A 21,240-nucleotide genomic window follows, 5' to 3' on the forward strand; every position below is an offset into this window, starting at 1 on the left:
TGCATTTCAGCTCCCCATCCCCCAAGCTCCTGAGGCCACAGACTCTTACACTTGGTGGGATCTCTCTTGGCATCCTGCACTTTGCAGGTCCTTCAGAATATCTGAGTGAATGAGTACACCCTGTTTGGGACTGTTCTTCACACTTCAGCTCCCTCTTTTCTCAGAGTCCCAGGAGCCCAGTCATTTGTGGATTTACCCAGGCAGAAAAAAAGCTCCCCCACACATATACAAACACACTCACACATCCACACATATGTACACATATAACTATCATACAGGTTTCTCTATTCACACATTGGGAGCAGTGTTCACAGGGGCTTTACATTTTCATTGGTTACCTTTTGAACCAATTTAAATATTTACAATTGTGTTTTACTTCTTGAGTTAAAAGAAAAACAGGATTGTCACCATACTACTTTTTCCTCGTTTTTGGCTTTTTCACCAAGGAAAGTACACATTGCTGCTAAATATTGGTATGGCTAAGAGTTCCCATAAATGTTTATAGTAACAACACAATGATAACTGTCATTTCCACAGTCTACCTTTTACAAGGGGTTTCTCCTATGTTCTCATTTAGTGCTCAAAACAATTCTGTGTAGTTGGGATGACTATCTTTCCTGGATGTATCTTGGCATGTGAGTGTGTGTGTCTCATTCTCATACAACACACATGTGTGTTCACAGAATTGGAAAAGGAGAAGTGTCCATTGAGTGCCCCCCAGGTTCCATTAGGTGATATACTCCCATAATTTCATCAATCCTATAATTATCCCTACTTTACCTGCAAAGAAAAGGGATCTGCTTGCCCTAGGTGACACAGGTGGTAATCCCCCCAGGAGGGATGGGGTTCCAACCAGGTGTCCCAGATGGCAGGGCTTTGACTCTTTCTACTGTAACATGCAGCAGCCATATGGGTTATATTGGGCTGTATTGAAGTGATGGTAGAGAGGGTTCCAGAGTCATCGTTAGGGGAGCACTCCATTGCCAACACTTTCTCAGCAAAGATTTCAAAAATAAGAGACCAAGTAATGGAGCCTTCTGATGGATTACAGTCTTTCTGTTTTCATGTGCACAGGCTATTGAGCTAGTTGGAAGTGAAACCTTCTCATTTGTTTGATCACTGTGTTTACTGAAGGAAGAAATGCTAGGAAAAAACCCCCACTTCCTCTTCTTAACACTTAAGTACAGACTAAATAATTCCAGGCCATGAGATAAGCAGGGTGTTCACAAGATGCTTCTGAGTTAAAATTGCACAATTGTAATGGATCCCAAAGGCTGGAGGACTTTTTGTTTTGTTTTCAATTCAAATGATTATCTTGAGAGGGAATTTCCAAAAGGGACTTTTATTATCAGTTTAACAACTGTAGCACAGACCAGAGCTTATTGATTCTGTGTGTGTGTGTGTGTGTGTGTTTGTGTGTAGATTCCTGGCAGGTAAATATAATAATTTGTCTTCAGACCAATAGAAGGTTTGTTCTATAAATAATAACTCTTAGGTAATAGTATTGATTACAATATTGAGGTGATACTGAGAAAAGCAATTTCTAGAGGGATATACAGAAGCAAGGAATTAAATCTAGTTTCATCTAAATATAAACGTTTCCAGAGGACAAGTGAATGACAGTGATTTTGATTTTGTGACAAGAAACTGTAATACCACTTGGGCAGTGTGGACAGTGAATGCTGGAGGGCCACACTGCTAGGTGGGTTTGAACCAGTGGAACTGACTTTAGAGCCTGAGCTTGTGAAGTCTGGAATATGATGTGAGTGGACTCACTGTGAGGGTTTTTCTGAGGAGAACAGCCTTCATATTGTTCTCATGGGTGATTCTAGCACATTTTTCTCTAGTGTTACAGCTCACACCTTCCTACCCTGACTCTTGCTGGCCTACTCTCCTGTGTACTCCACAAATTTGAACGGTACTGGGGCAGCTTGGGCAGCTGTGGCACCAGCTCTCTGCAATAAGGCCGCACAAGTCTCTGAGGACACCTCTTAACCTTCCTCTTCCTCTCCCCGCACAACAATCCTCTCAAACGATTGCTTAAACCAAAGGGGGTGGGTAGGTTATAATAAGGTTATGGGGAAAGGAGTCCCATAAAACCCAAGGGCAAGCTTAGAATGGAAAAGGAAAGCTGTGGGGAGCCCCTGGGCTGCACAGGCCAATCTGGTTCTTATCACTGCCCAGTCACTTCATTTTGTACCTCCTACTGCAAACCTCCAGTTTGCAGTTGGAGTTTCAAAATGCTCCTTTCTCCTAGTCCCTAGGGTGGGAAAAATGGCCACCCTAAACCGCTCTTATGTTCATACACGCCTGCAGAGCTGGCCACAGGAAGTCGCGCTCAGCAATCCCAGAATTCTAGTGTACAAATTTTGTGGAAAGGAATCTGTTTGGCCTGCTTAGGGCAGATGTCCACCACTTGTCCAGTCAGCAGTGGGGATCGTCGGGTGTAAAGTTGGCACTGGGAACTCACCCCTGTGACCCTGTGGATCAGGGAGGCAATTTCTAGAAGTAGAATCTTTATGTTCAGGGCAAATGCCCTGAAGCTGTCTACTATACCACGGCCTTCTCCCATCCTGAAAATATAGCCCATTTTCCTGCTTTAAAGCCTCACACTAGCATCTCTGTTTCTTGGGTTCTTCTCTTTCTTGAGACAGCCCCATGGAAAAGGATGCTTTTGCTCCAGCTCCAGCTCCCCCTTTCCTTGCTGTCCCTAAAAGTAAGCCTCAGGTGCATTTCATCTTAAAGGTTTACTTATAATCACTATGAAAGAACAGACAGGGACTGACAAGTAATTCACATGGGAAAATTTCAAAGGTCTCAGAAATCTTGAGTTCCCAACGTCCCATGTCTTTAGTTTCTGGGACTCTTGCTAAGTGGCTTCTGGAATAAGTGGGTTTTTTCAGCTGCCTGCAGACTGGCCATGCAAAGCCCCAGTAAATACCCATGGTACTTGTTATCTGTATATCTTCATTATCTTATCTCTAAGACATTCTCTGCTGCCTAGCTCTGGAATCCTGTAACACAGGGTGTTGGCACAGTCAGACCTAGCCTCTCATTGTCAGGAAGGCCAAAATGATTATATGCAGTAGCAGCAAATGAACTAACTTTGCTTCCTCAAGTTTTGTCAATTGTAAAGAGGTTTTTGAAAGAAGGAGCATTTTTCTGCTTTTGACTCCATCGGGCCTGGCGCTAGTAGTATAGGAACTTCCCCACTGCCCTGTGCACTAGAACTGAAGATGGGGCTTCTCACCCATTGTTTCTAGCTTCAGGGTTGCAAGTGGTTGGTCTTTGGCAACTAACTGGTTATCAGTGCAAAAGAAGCCTAGAGATGGGGGTGGGGGAACAGACTAGAAGAAAGAATGAGTTAGCAAGGGGATGTTGAGACATAAATAAAAGTGTGCCTATGTGGAGCTTCAGTCGCAACTGTCAGAGGGATGACGAAGAGTGTGTACTTGGAGAGATCAGGAGGCCATGCTTGCAAATGAAAATCCTCTCTGGAGCCTCTTGCCAAGCCCTGTCCCTGAGGATGGGATGAGCTCTGGCACGACTCCGTGGCGCTTGATTCATGGGCTATTCCCATCTCTCTGGGGAAAGCTGCATGTGAACAGCATTTTGGAGCCTGCTTGGTGATGGCATGATTTATATTCCCCAGAGCAAGCAGAGGCTGGACTTCTCCCAGGGCCTCAGGAGCAGATGCTGGCAGGGTAGGTGGGCACCGTGAAGAAGTTGCTGCCCACCTGCTGGCCTCTCCAGCTCCCCTCTCAGTCCCTCACCAGGACCCATGCTGCCATCCTGCACTTAGGCCAGCTTGAATGGACTTTATTTTTTCATTTATTTAGGATAAATAGTGTAAATAAATTCATTTCTTCAGGAATGGAATTGCTGGGTCATATGGTAAATATATATTTTATAATAAGAAACTGCAAAGTAGTTCCCAGAATAACTATACCTTTTTGTATCTCCACCACCAGTATATGAGAATTCCAATTGATCTGTCTCCTCAGCACCTGGTTATCATCAGCATTTTAAAATTCGAGCCATTCAAATAGATGTGTAGTGTGGTATCTTGTCATGGTTTTAATTTGCATTTCTCTAATGGCCAATGACAGTGAACTTTTTTTTTTTTCATGTGCTTATTTGCTGTCTTTATATTCTATTTGGTGAAATGACAGTTCAAGGCTTATGTACGTTTTTTAAATTGACTTGTAAGTTTTCTTATTGTTGAGCTTGGAAGTTCTTTGTATGTTATGAATACAAGTCCTTTGGCAGATATGTAGTTTGCAAATATTTTCTCTCAGTCTATAGCTTGTCTTTTTCTTCTCTTAGTGTCTTTCACAGAGCAAAGTTTTTAATTTTTATGATATTAGTTTTTTCAATTATTTATTTATGGATAATGCTTCTGGTGAAATGTCTAAGAAATATCACCCCAGGTCAAAAAGTTTGTCCTATGTTTTTCTCTAAGTTTTATAGTGTTACATTTTTATATTTGGATCTGTGATACATTTTGAGTTAATTATAAAGTGTGAGGTTAAACCTGTGGTTCATTTTACAAGGTTAATTTTTTTTTTGCGTATAGACATGCAGTAGTTCCTAAGCTATTTATTGAAAGGACTGTCCTCTCTCTATTAAACTGTCTTTGCGCCTTTGTCAGAAGTTAATTGGACATTTTCAAGTGGGTCTATTTTTGGACTCTATTCTGTTCCATTGATCTATATCTCTATACTTTTACTAAACCACACTATATTTATTTCTGTAGCTGTATAGTAAGTCTTAAAACCTGGCAGTGTCATTCCTCAAACTCTGTTCTATTTCTTCAAAATTGTGTTACCTAGTCTAGTTTATTTGCCTTTTCATATAAATACTCAGCTTCTCTGTAGCTACAAAAATATCTTAAGGTTTGTATTGGCATTATGTTAAGCTTATAAATCAGTTTTTGGAAAAATACTATCTTTGTTGAGTCTTAAAAATCCATGATCATGGTACATCTCTTCATATTTTTAGGGTGTTTTTTTTTTTTTTTATGTCAGCATTTTGTAGTTTTCAGCATATAGATCCTGTACATGTTTTGTTAGATTTATACCTAAGTATTTAGTTTTGGGAGCTATTATAAATGGGATCATTTTTAAAATTTCAGTCTGCAGTTGCTTGTTACTAGTATATAGAAATACTGATCTTGAATCCTACAGCCTTAGGAAATTCACATAATGGTTCTAGGGGTCTTTTTGTATATCCCTTGGCATTTTCTACATAGACATTTGTGTCTTCTATGAACAAAATTTCTTTTCTTCTTTTCCAGTCTGTGTGCCTTTTGTTTCCTTCTCTTGCCTTTTTGCACTGGCTAAGACTTCTAGTACTGTGTTCAATATGAATGTGTGTGAGCTGACGTACTTACCTTATTCTCCAGGTCTTTCATCATTAAGTATGATGTGAGCTGTAGACTTGTTGCAGCTGCTCTTTATCAGGTTGATGAAGTTCTCTTTTATTCCTAGTTTGCAAGTTTTTATCGTGAATTGGTGTTGGATTTTGTAAAATTCTTTTCTGCATCAACGATATAACTAGGTATCGTTTTCTTTAATCTTAATGTGGTGTATTATATTGATTGCTTTTTTTAAATGTTGACTAAGCTTTACATTTTTGGAATAACTCTATCCCCTTTAATTGTGGTATATAATTCTTTATATATGTTGCTGAATTCTGGTAATACTTCGTTGATGATCTTATGTCTGTTTTCATTTGACCTGTGGAATGTTGGTGTAAGTAGTTTTTCCCCTCTGTTACCTTTGTCTGCTTTTGGTATCAGGGTAATATAGGCCTCATAAAATGAGTTGAAAACTGTTCTTTCTCCTAGTTCCTAAAGGAGAATGTGTAGAATTAGTATTATTTCTTCTATAAATGTTAGGTAGAATTTGCCATTGAAATCATCTGGACTAGAAGATTTTATTTTGGATGGTTTTCAACTATGAATATAATACTTTAATAGTTATAGGACTATTTATATTATCTATTTCATTTTGGATGTGTTTTAGTGGTTTGTGGTTTGTTAGTAATTGTTCTATTTTATCTAAGGTGCTGAGTCAATATTTGTAGAGTAGTTTGTGGTATTCCTTTGTTATCCTCTTAGTTTCTGTGGGATCAGTAGTTACATTTCCTCTTTCATTCCTAATATTGATAGTTTTGCCTTTTCTCTTTTGTTCTTGGCTGCCTGGCTAGAAGCTTATCAATTTTATTGATTTTTTTCCCCAGATATCCAACTTTTTCTTTCATTGACTTTTTAAAGATACTGATTTGCTCTTTTAGTTTCTTTGATTCCTGCTCTATTATTTTATTTCCTCTGCTTGCTTTCATTTATTTTGCTGTATTTTATTCTAATTTCTTAAAGTGGAAGCTTATAGCCCGGCCAGGTGTGGCTCAGCAGTTGAGCATCGACCTAGGATCTAGGAGAGCGCTGTTCGATTCCCAGTCAGGGCACATGCCCGGGTTGTGGGCTCGATCCCCAGTCAGGGGCATGCAGGAGGCACCCGATCAATGACAACTCTCTCATCATTGATGTGTTTATCTCTCTCTCCCTCTCCCTTCTTCTCTCTGAAATCAATAAAGATATATATATATTTTAAATGTGGAAGCTTATATTATTTATATGAGACCTTTCTTCTTTTCTTTTTTATTTAAAAAAATTTTTTAAATTACAGTTTACATTCAATATTATTTTGTATTAGTTTCAGTTTTTCAGCATAGTGGTCAACCAGTCATACTTTACAAAGTGTTCCCTGATATTTCAGTATCTTCTTTTCTTTTTTTCTTTTTAAATATGTCATTATTGATTTCAGAGAGGAAGGGAGGGGAAGAAGGAGAGAGAGAAACATCAACTTACCACACAGTTAGTGGCTTGAAACAACTTCTACTTTTAGTTTCTCTCTTTGCCACCAGTTGCCCATCTGCCATATTTTAATTGTTAGTTGTCTTTTTCCCTCTCCCTTCAATGAGTTTCCCAGGCAGATAAGTTCTTTTTTGGGTAATATTTCTCCTGTCAGTTCCTACTTTTCCACTCTCAGCCTTGCCACCCTGTCACATATCTGGACTAATGGGATAGCTGGCCCAACCACAGGACAAGCCAGAATCATCGTTGGTGACAATAGAGACCAAAAAATGGTGAGGAATCAGGAAGGTAGGGTTAGAGCCAAGCTAGTTTGTTTGCAGATAGGGGATGGGAGCTCAGGGCAGAAGAGAGAGCCACTATCCAGATTTCAGAGCCTAGGGGCTTATGGAAAACTTGCCTCTCCTGGCATGTTGAATGAGACCTAAGCACCTTAATGTATTAACACAGTAACTCCTCTGAGAAAGGGGCTTCTAGTAGGTGTGAGGAGCCAATTAGGATTCATTGAGCTTTACCCTGGGACTTCAGGGCTGCTTCTGAGCAGGTACTGGTAATAGCCATCTAACTCTTCTCCCCCCTCCCTATTTAATTGGCATTCTCCACTCTGGTCTAGTGGACTATCTCCCAAAGAGCAGCCCTGAGCCTGCTGACCCCCCTCTTCAGAGGCCTGGAATGACAGCTCTCAACCGCCTTCCAAGTTTAAGGCCTTCCCTCCACATTATCTCTTCTTTCTCTCCCACTCTTACCCTCTGCTCCAGCTCAACTAGGCTATTCTCTTGGCCCTGGATAGCCCCCACGCTGTCTTATCTCCACACCTTAGCTCATACCACTCTATCTGCCTGGAAGCCCCCCCCCCCCCCCAAGTGTCTACCTGTCAAAGTTATTGCCTTCAGAACACCTCTCAGATGCAGCTAATCCCAGGAAAGTTTTTATACCCTCCCTCTTTTGGTTAGGGGCTGGTGCCCTCCCCTTGCTCCTTTTTTAATCCACCATTGTAAGTGCCTTGAAGACAGGTATAATGTGACTCTCTTCCGCTTAGCCTCTAGTTCTTTCACATCAGTCTCACTCAGTAATCACTGTTGAATGGAAGTGAATGGAATCAGGGCCCGTGGTGATCAGACTAGGCCATCTCTAGAAAGTCTCTCAGAGAAATGGGCATGGGGATTGTGATATGAGGACCACCAGTGGCAGCGACTCTTGGGATCCCTGCTATATGCTATATTGATGAGATTTGTTTTGTAAAAGGGAGATTCTCTTATCTGTGACATAGCCTGTTTGTTTTTCCCTTCAGTGTTAATACTGTGAAGAGTCAGGAAATAGGAAACAACCCCATTAAACATGAGATTCAGAGGGCTCAGCCTGCTGCTGCTGACTGCAGGAGTGGAGCTGCGAGATAACTGAGGCTGATGCAGTTCCAGCCCTTTCTGCTCTCCTTGCAAAGCGCTGAATGAAAAGCAGGTTTCCCAGCTCCAAGCAGGCAGTCACATTCAGGTGATAAATGTGTCCCTGGACAGAGGAGCTTGTTGAGTGATATTTACCAGGATCTCTGTGAAGGGCCCTCAGCTCCCAAGGGAGCATTTCAAGCCTTCAGCTGCTCAGCTGTTCAGTTGATGCCTGGGGGAGGTGAGAGGAGCAAAACTTCATTCTCTGCTCTCCAGCAGGATGGAAGCCGCAGCGATTGGTTCAGGTTCTCAGAAGCTTCTTGATTTCTCTTGCTTCCTATATTCACCCCTGCCGTAGTCAAACCCAGCAGAGAGAGAAGAGGTGAGAAGCTTAGAGCCTTAAAGTGGGAGGGGTGGGGAAGTCAGTGCCAGGACCCGAGCTGGGTTCAGCCCTGGCTCTACCTCTTAGTGCTCCTTGGCCAAGTTCCTTGGTTTCTCCAAAGCTCTGTCTCCTCAGAAATAAGATGGAGTTGATGAGAGCTACCTCACAGGGTTGTCATACAGGTAAAATTAAATCAGTGTACAAATACTTTGACAAATGCTCTCTGGCATAAATCAGTCATTCATTCAGTAATTCCTCGTGGCATACCTACTGCATGCCTGCCATGCCAGTTACTGTGCTGGGTTTGAAGGGTTGTTTCCAAATTGTGTAGGTCAGGAAGAAAAGCAGGCTAATGGCCTTTACCAGCCATCAGAGTGGTTCTGGGGCAAAGGCTTGCCCCAAAATCATGCCTCTGTGCTGTCCCTGAAGACTATTCCATTCTGGACACTTCTCTAGGGCCTCAGCTCCTAGGAACCTTTCCTAGTGTCTGAGCCTTTGCAAGGAACCATGGCTGAGTCTGGACTCCGGTGCCTCATTACCAGGCATGTTAGTCTGGGTTCTCCAGAGAAATAGAACACACACACACACACACACACACACACACACACACACGGGTTTATTATAAGGAATTGGCTCACATGCTTATGGAGGCTGAGAAGTCCCAAGGCCTGTAGTTGGCAAGCTGGAGACCCAGGGTAGCTGATGATATAAGTTCCGGTCCGAGTCCAAGTCTGAAGACAGGAGAAAATCAATGTCCCAGCTCCTAGACAGACAGGAAGGGATTTCTCTCCTACTCTGCCTTTTGTTCTGTTCAGGCCCTCAATGGATTGGATGAGGCCCACCCACATTGGGGAGGGCAGTTTGATTTCCTCTGTCTGCTGATTCAAAGGTTAATCTCATCCAGAAACAGCCTTACAGACACACCCAGAATATGTTTGACCAAATGTCTGGACACCCTGGGTCCAGTCAAGTTGACAAAAAAAAATGTACCATCACACCAGGGTTGATGTTCATAGAGAAAATTCAGGCTTACTAGGCAGCTTCACATGCTGTGTCTCATTTGACTCCATAATGACCGTTCTCTGTCGTATAATCCTGATGTCACAGACTCACCAGCCTGGCTGTTTGAAGTAGGTCATGTTCACCTTAAACCTAAATCTTGATGCAAGAACCTCTTCCCTCTGGGCAACAGGAAGTCCGTTCCTTTCCAGATCCCACTTCTCCAGCATGTGAGAGGCTGCATATTTTTGAGTCTGTCTTTGCCTCCAGTTCCCTGGTGCTCTCCACCCTTCCACACTGGTCCTTAGACAGCAGAAAACTTTAAACAGTCATCATGTTGGCTGAGTGTTATCTGCAGATTCAATGCCATCATCATGCTGAAGGAAGGTGGGGGCTCGGCACAGAGATCTGTCTTTGCTGACTACCCCATAGGTTGGGATATACGGTGAAGACCGCAGGTGGCAGCGCTCCCTCGGACAAATGTGCTCCTGTGGTATCTGTCATGGTCTCATAGGGCCACAGTGCACAGCTTTTACGTTTAATAAGTCTTTTGTCAGTTTAATAATACTGATGAATCAAGGCACTCCTGGGTATTTCTGTTTATTTAAAACCCATTGTGAGATGTTCTATTACATTCTGTCATAGGGGAAATATGAATTTGTTAATTCAAATACTGTAACATCCCCATGCTGAGCTTGGAAACTGAGCTCCAATCAGCAGTGTCTCTCAAGCCTGCATTTCACACAGTGCTGCTCTGCCTGACATTGCAGCCACTGGTGTGCATGTCTGTCTCCTTGTCTGGAAAATGCCTTTTGGGGCTGTGTATCCCCCAGGCTTAGAATGGTGCCCAGCACATGGTAGGTGCTTAGCTACTATTTCCTGAATGGAATGGACTAGAACTCCTGCTAGGAGGATTCCCACACAGCCACACTCACCTGAGCAAAAGTCTGGGAGGAGTACCCCTGCCAGCCCACCACAGGCACAGCAAATGGTGCTGTTTCTTCACAAACAGTTGTCGAGCACCTAGTATATGTCCGGACATGCTGGATGTAGGGAGTGCAGTGCTGGCTCCTGCACAGCAACTTCTTGTGGGTAGTTCCAAGCCCAGTGGGGGCAACAGCTAGAAGAAACAACCAACCAGAGTACATCTGGAGAAGCTCTGGACAAAAGAGGGAAGGCCGTGGGGACACCAGAGGACGCGGGTGACCTGGCCTCAGGGAGGCACTCAGTACCAGGATTTGTTGGGCAGGGGAATGGCACAGGGCCTCGAGGTAGACTTCCATGCTCAGTGCTCCCTCTCTCTGATTGGCTTTCTCTGCACTTTTCCCACAGGGCCTGTGCCAGCAGCGAGACAGAGAGTGAAGCCGGAGACATCATGGACCAGCAGTTTGAAGAGATGAACAACAAGCTCAACTCGGTGACTGACCCCACTGGCTTCCTTCGGATGGTTCGCCGCAATAACCTCTTTAACAGGTGAGTGTAGGCTCTGTCTTCCAGGCCAGTGCAGGGCAAGGTGCCCTGGACGCAATAACATGCTTTTGACCGATGCTTCTTTCAGCTGGTTGGGCTTCTGGTCCATGTCATGCGTTTGCAGAAGTGAGCATGACACTACTATGGGTCCATGCTCCTAAGGGCCTCAGTGTCACAGCATCACCTCTGGGTCAAATAAGAATATAGTGCAGACTTGGTGTGACAATCTGCATTTGGCTGTGATGGGAGGTGGTTGGCTGCTTCTTCACAGAGCCTTGGAGCTGACTCCTTAAATAGTAGGCAAAGCCAAACAGAGAAGCATCACATACTTCTTTGCCAGCTTATGCTTGTAATGCATAGGCTGGCACCTGTGTTGACTCTCCTGGCGTGAGGTTGAGGGAGAGTGGGGATGCTGGCATTGCTGGAGGAAGCACTTGTCCAGACCCAGGCCCACATGTCTGCCTGAGGCCCCTTCTCCCTGTTACTTGATAAAATAGGTCTTAGTAGTTTCGAGATGAGTTGATGTTGAAATTGCCACCAGCACACCCCTCCCTCTTTTCATCAGGGGTGATAGCTGGGCTGCATCCAGAAAAACAGGCAGGCAGTTGGGATTGAGGGGCACCTGTTCCATTGGCATTTGGTTACCTGGCAACAACCTGGGAGTCACATTGGGGTAGACCTTTCCAGAAAGACATCTGGGACTCTCTCAGGTCTCTGCCACATCCCGACTTTAAAGGACAGCAGGTAAGACCTAGAACACATTGATGGTGCTCTGGGTGGAGGCAGCCTCTGCCTGGCGGCCCTGCCATGCAGGGCATTGTGTGCCCTGTCTGTTCCTGCTCCAGGCCTTGGTTTCCTCTCTTTATTGTGCTGTCAGAGTGACAAGTGTGTGTTTACTTTCCCAGGGGTGTGCTGAATGGGACTGGAGCCAAGGACCAGGGATGTAGGAACTGGCAGCTTGATTGAAAGGAGACCAAAACTTTAAGCTGGTTCACCCCCAGTTCCTCCTCCTTCCCTACCCCTTTAACAGGGTCCCTCATGACTTTCAGTTTTATGTAGGGACATGATCAGGTGGGAGGAGGCATGGGAGAGGGCCTGGGCTCATGTCCTCCTAGGCCAGCTTCTTGGCCTCTGAGGCAGGTGATTCTCGACTATACCAGGAGATGGGGTCCATGGTTGTAAACTAGAGTGGGGAGCGCTCAGGGCTCAGGTTCTGGCCTTGCCACATACCAGCTATAGGACCCTGAGCAGGCAATTTCACCACTGTCAGCCTCAGTTTCCTCATTGCTGAAATGGGTACAAGCTTCCTACTTTACAGTGTTCCTTTAATGTGGAAACTAAAGGAGTGAATATCTAAATAACACTGACCAGCTTCCTAATGCATAGACAGCACTGTACACACGTGGCTTTTTGCTGTTTTGCATAGTGGGAAGGACAGTGCTAAAGTTGTATTCTTAGGGTTATGTGGGTGGATAAACTTGGGAAAGGATGAAGTTTGTATGTGTTTGTGCAGCAGGTGTTGGCCACCTGGCTTGTGGCCTCACCTGCCCTTCCTCTTCCTGTCCCACCTCATGTCCTTTACATGAGTGAGTGCCAAAGGCAGGCCATCTTGGCACCATGGCAAGGAAGGGTCAAACCAGTGCACCTGGGATCCTAGCTTTCATCACCGGGTGGGAGGTGGTGTGGACTTTGCATCATGTAGTTGCTTTTTTTGGGAAAATGTTTGTCCTTCTGAGCAGCTGTAAGGTGGGCCCTATGAGCACAGCACTCTAGATTATATACTGGTTCATTTAAACAATGTCAGCTATGCCCCCAGCCAGATTGAAGACTGGGCGGGGAGCAGCCACGCTACAGCACTGGAGCCTAGGCCTCCCTGTCCCACCGCTTTGCACCCAGCTCCCTCAGCAGAGCCTGACATGGCTCAGGGTCTCAGGCCTGCCCTCAGGAAAGAGAAAGATTTGGAAGTGGTCTCCGTAGACCCTTCCAATCATGACCTTCTGGAGGCTTCTGAGGCAGTTTGAATGAGGGGAAATAGCTTGCATTCATTCAGCTTCAACATAGCGAGCAGTAAGACCCAGGACAGGTTGCCCCGCCATGTGCTTTCTGACACTTCCTGACAATCCCAGGAAGAAGGGGTACTCTGGCCTCCATCCAAGGGGAGCAGAGCTACTAGGGGAACCACAGAGGCAGAATCATCCTTGTCAGTCAGAATGGTGTGGGTCCTTGCAAACTTCCAGTCCAGCCTTGCATCTCACAGCTGAGGGGCACATGCAGGCTAAGGAGGGTGGAGACCTGCCCAGGAGGGTCCCAAAGCTGGGTTTCAGGTTGTGGCTCCCAGCTGCTTTGTTTGCCGCCTCCCCGCCTGCCATGTGTGCTTCCCTGCCTTGTTTGGGGTCCCAGACCTCCCTTTCTGTCCTGTTCCATGTCCAGGGATCTCTGCTCCGAGGTGCTGCTTTGCGACTAAACAGGATGGCTAAGTAGTAGCTTTTCTGCAGACTCCCGGTATTGACTGTGGCTGACAAAGCCCTCATCCTCTGAGCCCATGGAGGTGAAGTGGAAGCAGCCATGTGCATAGGGCCTTGTGCACGCTGGAGCAGCCCCAGCTTCCCTCTGCAGGCCTCTCCAGCTCAGTGACTCATGGGTTCCTTGGCCCTTTTGTTCCGGGTGGTTTGCTGGACCTGTTTTGTGATAAGGCTGCTGCAGCTGATGCAAGTCAAGAGAGCATTGGCTTTAGAGATTTCTGTCTTGCCATTATAGACTTGGTCTTTGTTCTGCCTTTGCTTTTGAGTCTCTGCAACTACTCTTTTTCTTCTTGCCTTGTGCACTTGGGCAGAAAACACACGTGCATGCTGAGCCCAGGGCAGGTACCATTCGTGAGGAGGAATGAGGATTCTTCTCCTGCTTGGCACCCTGAGCCTGGGCCATGGCTGGGCCTCCAGGGGGCAGAGAGCAGCCCTCAGAAAGGCTTCTGCCTCTTGTCCCTGCAGAATGCTTTGAAAGTAATGCTGAGGGCTGGAAAGTCTGTGTGTGTGTGTGTGTGTGTGTGTGTGTGTGTGTGTGTGTCTGAACCTGGGGCAGTTAGCAGATCATAATTGCTGCAGAAAAGAAGAATGGGACAGGCTTTCAACTGCACCTGGATTCTGGGTGCTAAGGGCAGTACCTTGACACTGAAGGTGTACCCATCCAGGATCAATTAGGACCAGAATCCCAGAGCAATGTTCTTACTTCTGTTGCCACCGCTGGTACAACACACATCCCAGGTCTTTACTTTTCCACGTTATGGCTATATGTGTGATATGATGTGGAGAGGGGTTTTCCTAATGCCCAGAGATGAGTGACTAGAGCTGAAACAGAGGACAAAAAATTGTTAAGTCTCCCCATTCTAAAGAGAGGTGCCAGAGCCTTCCTTCCAGTTTCTGTGACTTCCACCTAGCACCTCAGCCACATACACCTACCTCTAAAAGAAAAATGGGCTGAGGAATTGGCAACTGGGATCCTTTGGCTTGGTTAGGGGTCTTCTAAGATAATCAGTCACAAAAATTGGGGGCCCTGAAAGAAGAGCAGAGAGACATCACCATCCCATGGGACCAGCCTCTCGTGACTGGTGCAGGGAGAGGAGAGACTAAAGACAGACCAGGCAAGAGTGGGCCTGCCATGGCATGGTCTGCATGCCCATCTCTAATGTGGTACAGATGTGTGCCTTTTCCAGTGGGTAGGTCACCCAGGCTCAGCCAGCACTGCTTCCCCACCCAGGAGGCTGCCTGTTGCGAAGAGGACCTCGACAGTAAGAATTATGGGGTGTATAGCCAGTGGTAGGACTAGGGGGACAGGGGAGCCAGAGCAGGCTGCCTTTTTGGGGGTGTGGTATGCATGGGGAAGCCCCTGGGCCTCAGAAGCCAGGGGGACACATGAAGGTATGATAGCAGTGCTTGCCTTCCTATTTCCTCACCACATCTACCCTCAACTCCAGAGCCAGGCCTTGACAATGGGGAAAGAGGAGTGCTTCCAGAGCCTACCCTGCCCTCCAAAATCCATGAGCAAAAGGCTGGCCTGCAGTGGGGGTGGGAGGGGATGTGGTGTGCACTGCATAGGAGGCTGGCGACCACTTCTGCCCAGGATTCCTAAAGGCCTGCGGAAGAGCACTGACTAGAGAGAAATAAAACTGTTCCCGCAGGGCCAACCTAGTCAGTAAACTGGAGCCCGTGCAAGCCTGTGTCCATCTTTCATTTGTGTGTGTGTGTTTGTGTCAGAGTCTACGTGGATGCATCAGCATCATACCTGCCTCCAGTGCCACCTTGGAGCAGCTGTGCAATGCCACCAAAGTCCATTGTAGGTCGGCAGGCTTATACAGATGGTGTTCTGTGTATCCTGTGTTCCTAGGTCTGAGCATTTTTCTGTGGTGAGGCACAGAGTGGAGGGGAGAAACCTTGGTCTCTGGGGCCAGACAGACCTGGATTTGAAACCTGGCTCTACCTTTTATTAGTTAGTGGGTAACCTTGAGCCTTTAATTTTTTCATCTGGAAAATGGGGGTAAAGATGCCTGTGGGTAGAGTTATTACGAGGGTGCAGTAACTGTGATGATGAATAGGCAGTCCCTGCTATGTAGTAAGTAGTTTCTTTCTCTCCGTGCTTGGGTCTGAGGTTTCTATGGCACCAAAGTGGATGAATCAACCACTTTTTGAATCACATCTTTACCCCAAAACCTGATTGAATAGCTTGATGCTTCCTCCCCTCACAACCTCTCTCTGGACCCCAGATACCAGAAAGCCTTTGACTAAATGCAGACTGATGATCTGATTGGATATCAGTTACAGCCACAGCTCTGGCCTTGTGTCTTGAGGTTCCATATTCAATTCTGGCTGGTGTCCCGCCAGTCCTGTCCTTTGCGCTCTGTTGGTGGCCCCAAGGCTCCGGGCCAAAGTTCTGTCTGCCCTCCTGATAGCCCCGACAAGAGGGCGGAATGTTCTTTCCAATCCTGACCTGGGCCAGCTCTCATGGTGGTGGTTCTGGGCAGGGGCCTTCCCTGCCAACAGTGGCTACACAGGTGGGCCCAGTCACTGTTCTTCTCAGGGACCCCTGCCTGTCCCCATGCGCTGCCTCAAGGCTCCCACCAGGTTAACAGAGCCCTCATGTGTGGTTTCTCCATCTGTGCTTCTGTCCAGATGAGGTGAGGTGTGAAACTAAGAACTGTATCAGAAGTCACTCTAAAATCAGACCCAGCAGGTAGTGACAGGTTTGTTCAGAATGCAGTTGGATTCCCACAGGTTGCATCTAAGTATCAAGCTTGCCAGTATAACTTAAGGCAAATTTAATTTATAAATAATGTTTTTTTTAATGCTTGTATATTTGTTCACTTTCTTGTTCCACAACTGAAGACAGTTTACCAAAACATACAAATGCCACCAGATATATATTAAAAAAAGCAATGGATGAGAAAACCAAGCTAGAAGGAAAATAAAGGTAAAAGAGAGGGAATGAAGTTTATATACATGTGTTGGACACTCTGGAGACGGGCACAGATTGGACCCTGAGATTTCCCAGCAGCCAAAGTGGAGAAGGCAGCCCAGCCACTGTCTGCCCTGGTCCTGGCCGAGGACTGGACCTTCTACTCAGTCTGCATTCTAACAAAGTCCCCAGGTGCTTCACTTGGAAAGTACAGCTGGAGTTGAAGAAGTGCTTCTCCTCCTGCACTCCCCACAGCTGTTCTACCCCCAGTGATCTCATGCCCCAAGTGCAGTTTATCGTGAAGCCCTGCCACGTCAACCCTGTAACGTTTCTGGAGTCCACCCTCTGTTTATTACCATTGCCACATTCATCCTTGAGACTCACTCTTCTCCAGAAATCACCATTTAACGTGACCCTAGGAGCATGCTCACAAGTTGCAGATGCTCAGCGAGATCACAGCCCTGGGTGCGGAGCTGGGCTCCCCCCATCTCCCTAATCCCCTGGCTGAAACTCCATTACCCGCACTGCTCTTCTTACCACTCACCTCACCACCTCCCTCTGGATGGAGTGCAGTTCTCATCACTCCCTCTCTTACCCATGGTCCCCGAGGCTGCCAGTGGAGTGGAGTTGAAGTGGCAGAGCTTGGCATTTGAGTCCTTACAGTCTGGCCCTGCCATCCTTCCCACCTCCTGTTACATTCTCCCCTTACCCTCTGTCCTAATCTTTGAGGACCCTGGACCTGCCGTTTTCTACCTCAGGGCCTCCACTTGGGCATAGGGACATGGCCAAAGAGGGCTTTCCCCTGAGGTGCCCTCTGAGACAGCCTCTTTCACGACTCCATCTTGGATCATCCTGACTGGGAGTAGTTTTCTACTTCTCTGAAATTCCCTGGCACTTTATCTGTTGGATAAGGAGCCACCACCTTTTGTCTCAAGTTTTAGTTATATGTATCCATGTCCTCTTTATCTCCTAGGTTGCACCTTTGCTCAAGGCCCGATCATGTCTGATTTCTCTCAACCCCCAAGGTGCCTCTCACTGTACCTTGTGTTAGGTAGGTGTAGATACTTGCTCATTTATGGAAGGAGGGAGGGGGGAAGGAAAGAAGGAAGGAAGGTTGGTCAGGATTGAGAAAGACATTAAAAACAGCAACAATGGTGATGTTGATGACAAAGATGATGATGAAGGTCGTAGTGGGGACCATCTGATGATCACTTACCAAGAACCCAGAACTTTATGTGCATGATCTTAGTCAAGCCCTCCAATAGCTATGAAGGGTACTACTGCAACACTTTTGAAATACGGAACTTGAGGCTCAGAGAGGTTAAATTAGTTGCCTAGGGTCACACAGCTAAAAAGTGACAGAGCTAGCATTTGGATCTAGAGCTATCAGTCTCCAAAGATAGGGCTCCAGCCCCCCAGACACCCATCTAACACTCCTGCCAAACAATCACTTGGCCTTTGCTTGAACTCCGCAGGGACAGGGAGCATACTGCCTCCTGAGGTGGTGCATTCTGTCTTTGGACAACACTGACTAACATAGCTCTGGAGGTTTTTTATGAGCCAGTAAATGAAACTAGCTCGGCGTTTGCTCGGGAGGGGGGGGGCATGCTTGGACCCACAAACTGCCTATGGCTGCAGGGCCCTTTTGAAGGGGTTTTTGCTGTGTTGCTGAACATGAATCAGCTGCGCAGGCCACCTTTTCTCCTCTCCATCCCTGAGCACATGATGAGCCCATCCCTCACTCCCTCACTGACTTCCAGCTCTGATCATTTGTCCTGATGTCTGAATGGGGTCAGCAAGTAAATTCTGTGCAAGACTGGCCTGGGCATCAGGTTTTCCCAAGGTGACCATCTCCAGGCTTGCCCGTGGCGCCTCATACACATGAGGCTGGCCACAGCAAAGTGCACTGAGTGGGCAGAGGATGTGGCTCCCGCGGGAGGGTGGGCCCAGGCCTCCTTGTGTGCCACAGCCCTTGACCTAGGCCATGAACCTACCCACAAACACAACATGCCTGGGAGAGCCTGAAAACCAGGGGAGAGAAGCCACATGCAGCCCAGATTCATTCCTGGTCTGGAGAGGAGCTCTGCTAAGCCCTCCCAGCCGCAGGCTCTTCTCCCAAGGAGGGAGCAGACCTAATGAGCAGGCACTTGGTAATTAAGGAGGTGAGCAGGCAGAAGTGCCAACAGCTTATTGAATAAAGGCTTAAGATGCAGCTTTTGACAGCCTTTATCTCCCAGAGGGGACAACCCTTCGCATGAGGATGTTCATAGGGGAAAGTCACTGGCATCAGAGTCCTTTTCTTAAATTGAATTGAGGCAGCTCTGGCTTGAATATATAATGGATTTGCCAATTAATTTTTCCATTGGAGCCTTAAAACCCAGATACTTGTTCAAATCTGAGGCCAGCCATTATCCTCAAAAGACACAGATCAGCGTTCAGAGCCCTGGAGGGGATTTTGGAGCATCTTGGTCAGGGCTGAGGAACCAACCATTTACAGGCAGCAGATCCCAATAGAACAGGAGCTCTGCTCACTGTCAGGTGTGCTCCCAAGAGCAATCCTCCTGTGAGGCAGGAAGTCCCCATTGGAGGGTGTCTGAGGCTCTTGAGGCTCATGAGCAGTAGAGGCAGGACCCCACCAGGCACAGGACAGGAAGCCTGGCTTACCCTGTGGCTGTGAGCGCAGATAGGAAGCCACCCAAACTGGCCATTGGAAAGTGAAAATGTGATAAAGACACCCTGAGAAGGTGAGGAGCCATGCGCCTGAGCAGAGGAGGAAATGTGGGTCTAAGTAAAGGCAGCTACACCTCGAATGAGCTCACCACCACTGAAAGCAGCCTCCTTCCTCCTCCCTGCTCCCTGCACAACCCTGGGAACAGGTGCTCTGTGCAGTGCTTGTCATCCTGGGGGAAAGGGAGCACTCCATATGAGTGCTCAGGGCCAGAGGTCACAGCAACTCTAGGCTTCAGGCTCCCCAGAGAACAGAGGCTGTAGGCTTCCTGGCTACCTAACCACTTTGAGGAGTAGGGCCTTGCTCCTGACATTGGGCCTTAGGTGAGATGCTTAACCTTGAGTCCTGTCTACTCATCTGTAACAGTGAAGGGAGCTGGGGTACCTTGTGGTGAGGATGCCAGTGATGTACACTTGTCACAGCCTAGATCTGGCCCACATCAGAAGATGCCCCATATTGATTAGTTCCCTTTGTCCCCTCCCTTATGGTAGTGTGAAAGATGTTATGGTCAGATGTGCCCTGAGGTTAGTGTTCCTGGCTCAACTTATTCCATTGCCCTATATCCTGACAGGACTCTCGTGCCTGGTAGAAGTTGAGATCAGGAGGATAGGACATGGGAAAGGAGAAGACACTTGGTGTGCCTCGGCTCTCTTGCCCACATTCAAGCTTGAAGACCATGTACATGCACACTCATAGCAGCTCTCAGGCCGTGCTGCGTCCTCATGAGATCATAAGCTCCAGGAGGACAGGGACCCAATCTCCCTTTTGACTATGTCTCTCTGCAGTCATCCTGGGCCAGCCTCTGAAAGCATACATAGCTGAGGGCGTGAATGCCATCACTTCTCTGTGGTGCCACAAGGAGCAGAGCCCTGGCAAAGCTAGTCCCTGTGTCAGGTTGCCCCTTTGCGTTTTCATGAAGTGGCACCTTTCCTAGCTGCTCCCTGCACTCTGCCGGGGTCTCCTGCCCCTCCCCAGACCAGGTAGTCATGTTCGTTCATAGTCTACCAGAGTTTGCCGCTCGCAGTTTGCCCCTGCCTGCTTCCAGGTTCAGGCATATGTAGGGGAACGCGCAGCCAGCCTGTCCATGAGCTCTGCTGCCTCGCGATTCTTTCTGGTTGCGCCAAGCTCTAGGTTGCTGGTTGCTCTCTCCAGGTCTCAGAGACAGGTGGGGCAGACTCTCAGGGCCAGGTCACTCTGATAATCCCTGGAGTCCTCAGGGTTGGGGGACCCCTCCATTAGTCTCACCGAAGGGGGAGTCAAGCCCCTGCTCGTTTCCGCCTGCTCATTGAGGCCTCCGTCTTTGGATGTGAACACCCAGAAACCAGTGTTGTGGTGGAGGCTCACCATGCTTTGCTGTCTGCAGTGGCCTGTCTCCCCTCCTAACAGAGCCCTGCCTGGAAGCCAGAGCAGCTAACATGTGCCCGGAGCACTGCAGTCTGACTGACTTCCAGCACGCGTTCCGCAGGTGACCCACAGCATCCCCTCATGGGGCTTGTTCACACCTGGCAGGAACACCATTCCCCATCATTGCCGCATGCGGGGCTGCATCAGTGTGTGTGAGTGTGAGTGTGAGGCCAGCACACAGGGTCTTCTGTGGGCCCAGCCCAGTTATAAATCTTCCTGCCTGGGAAATAGATCTCTTCATCCCTGAAAGGAGATTCATGAGCAGTGAGTGCTGCCAGGCCGCCTGGTGTTTGTCATCATTCCAGAGACATCAACTACACCCTGATGCTCTGCCCTCCTCGGTAGCGCTTCACATATCATCTCTGAGCTTTGCATTTTGTACGTGCAGGGACCAGGCCCCTTCCCCCTTGCCTGCCAGCCTGGACATGTGCTTGCTCCCTCTCCTTTTCCCATCATCACACAGATGGCTATGCAGTGGAGAAAATGAATATTTCTCCAGAAGTAGATTAATAAACATCATCTGAGGAATGAGTTAATAAAGACAACGTGGTGTGAG

General features: G+C 47.2%; 1 protein-coding gene across 6 annotated transcripts in view; it reads left to right on the forward strand.

Moving 5' to 3' along the window:
- TTC28 (tetratricopeptide repeat domain 28) overlaps positions 1 to 21,240 on the forward strand; it is a 463,914-nt gene that overhangs the window by 406,085 nt on the left and 36,589 nt on the right. For all 6 annotated transcript variants that reach the window (XM_081123100.1, XM_081123101.1, XM_081123102.1 and 3 more), the window contains one exon: positions 10,970 to 11,110. In XM_081123100.1, coding sequence (XP_080979226.1) covers positions 10,970 to 11,110 — 141 coding nt within the window. The remainder of the gene's footprint in view (positions 1 to 10,969; positions 11,111 to 21,240) is intronic.

Source organism: Miniopterus schreibersii (genome assembly GCF_964146895.1).
Source record: "Miniopterus schreibersii genome assembly, chromosome: 20".
NCBI lineage: Eukaryota > Metazoa > Chordata > Mammalia > Chiroptera > Miniopteridae > Miniopterus > Miniopterus schreibersii.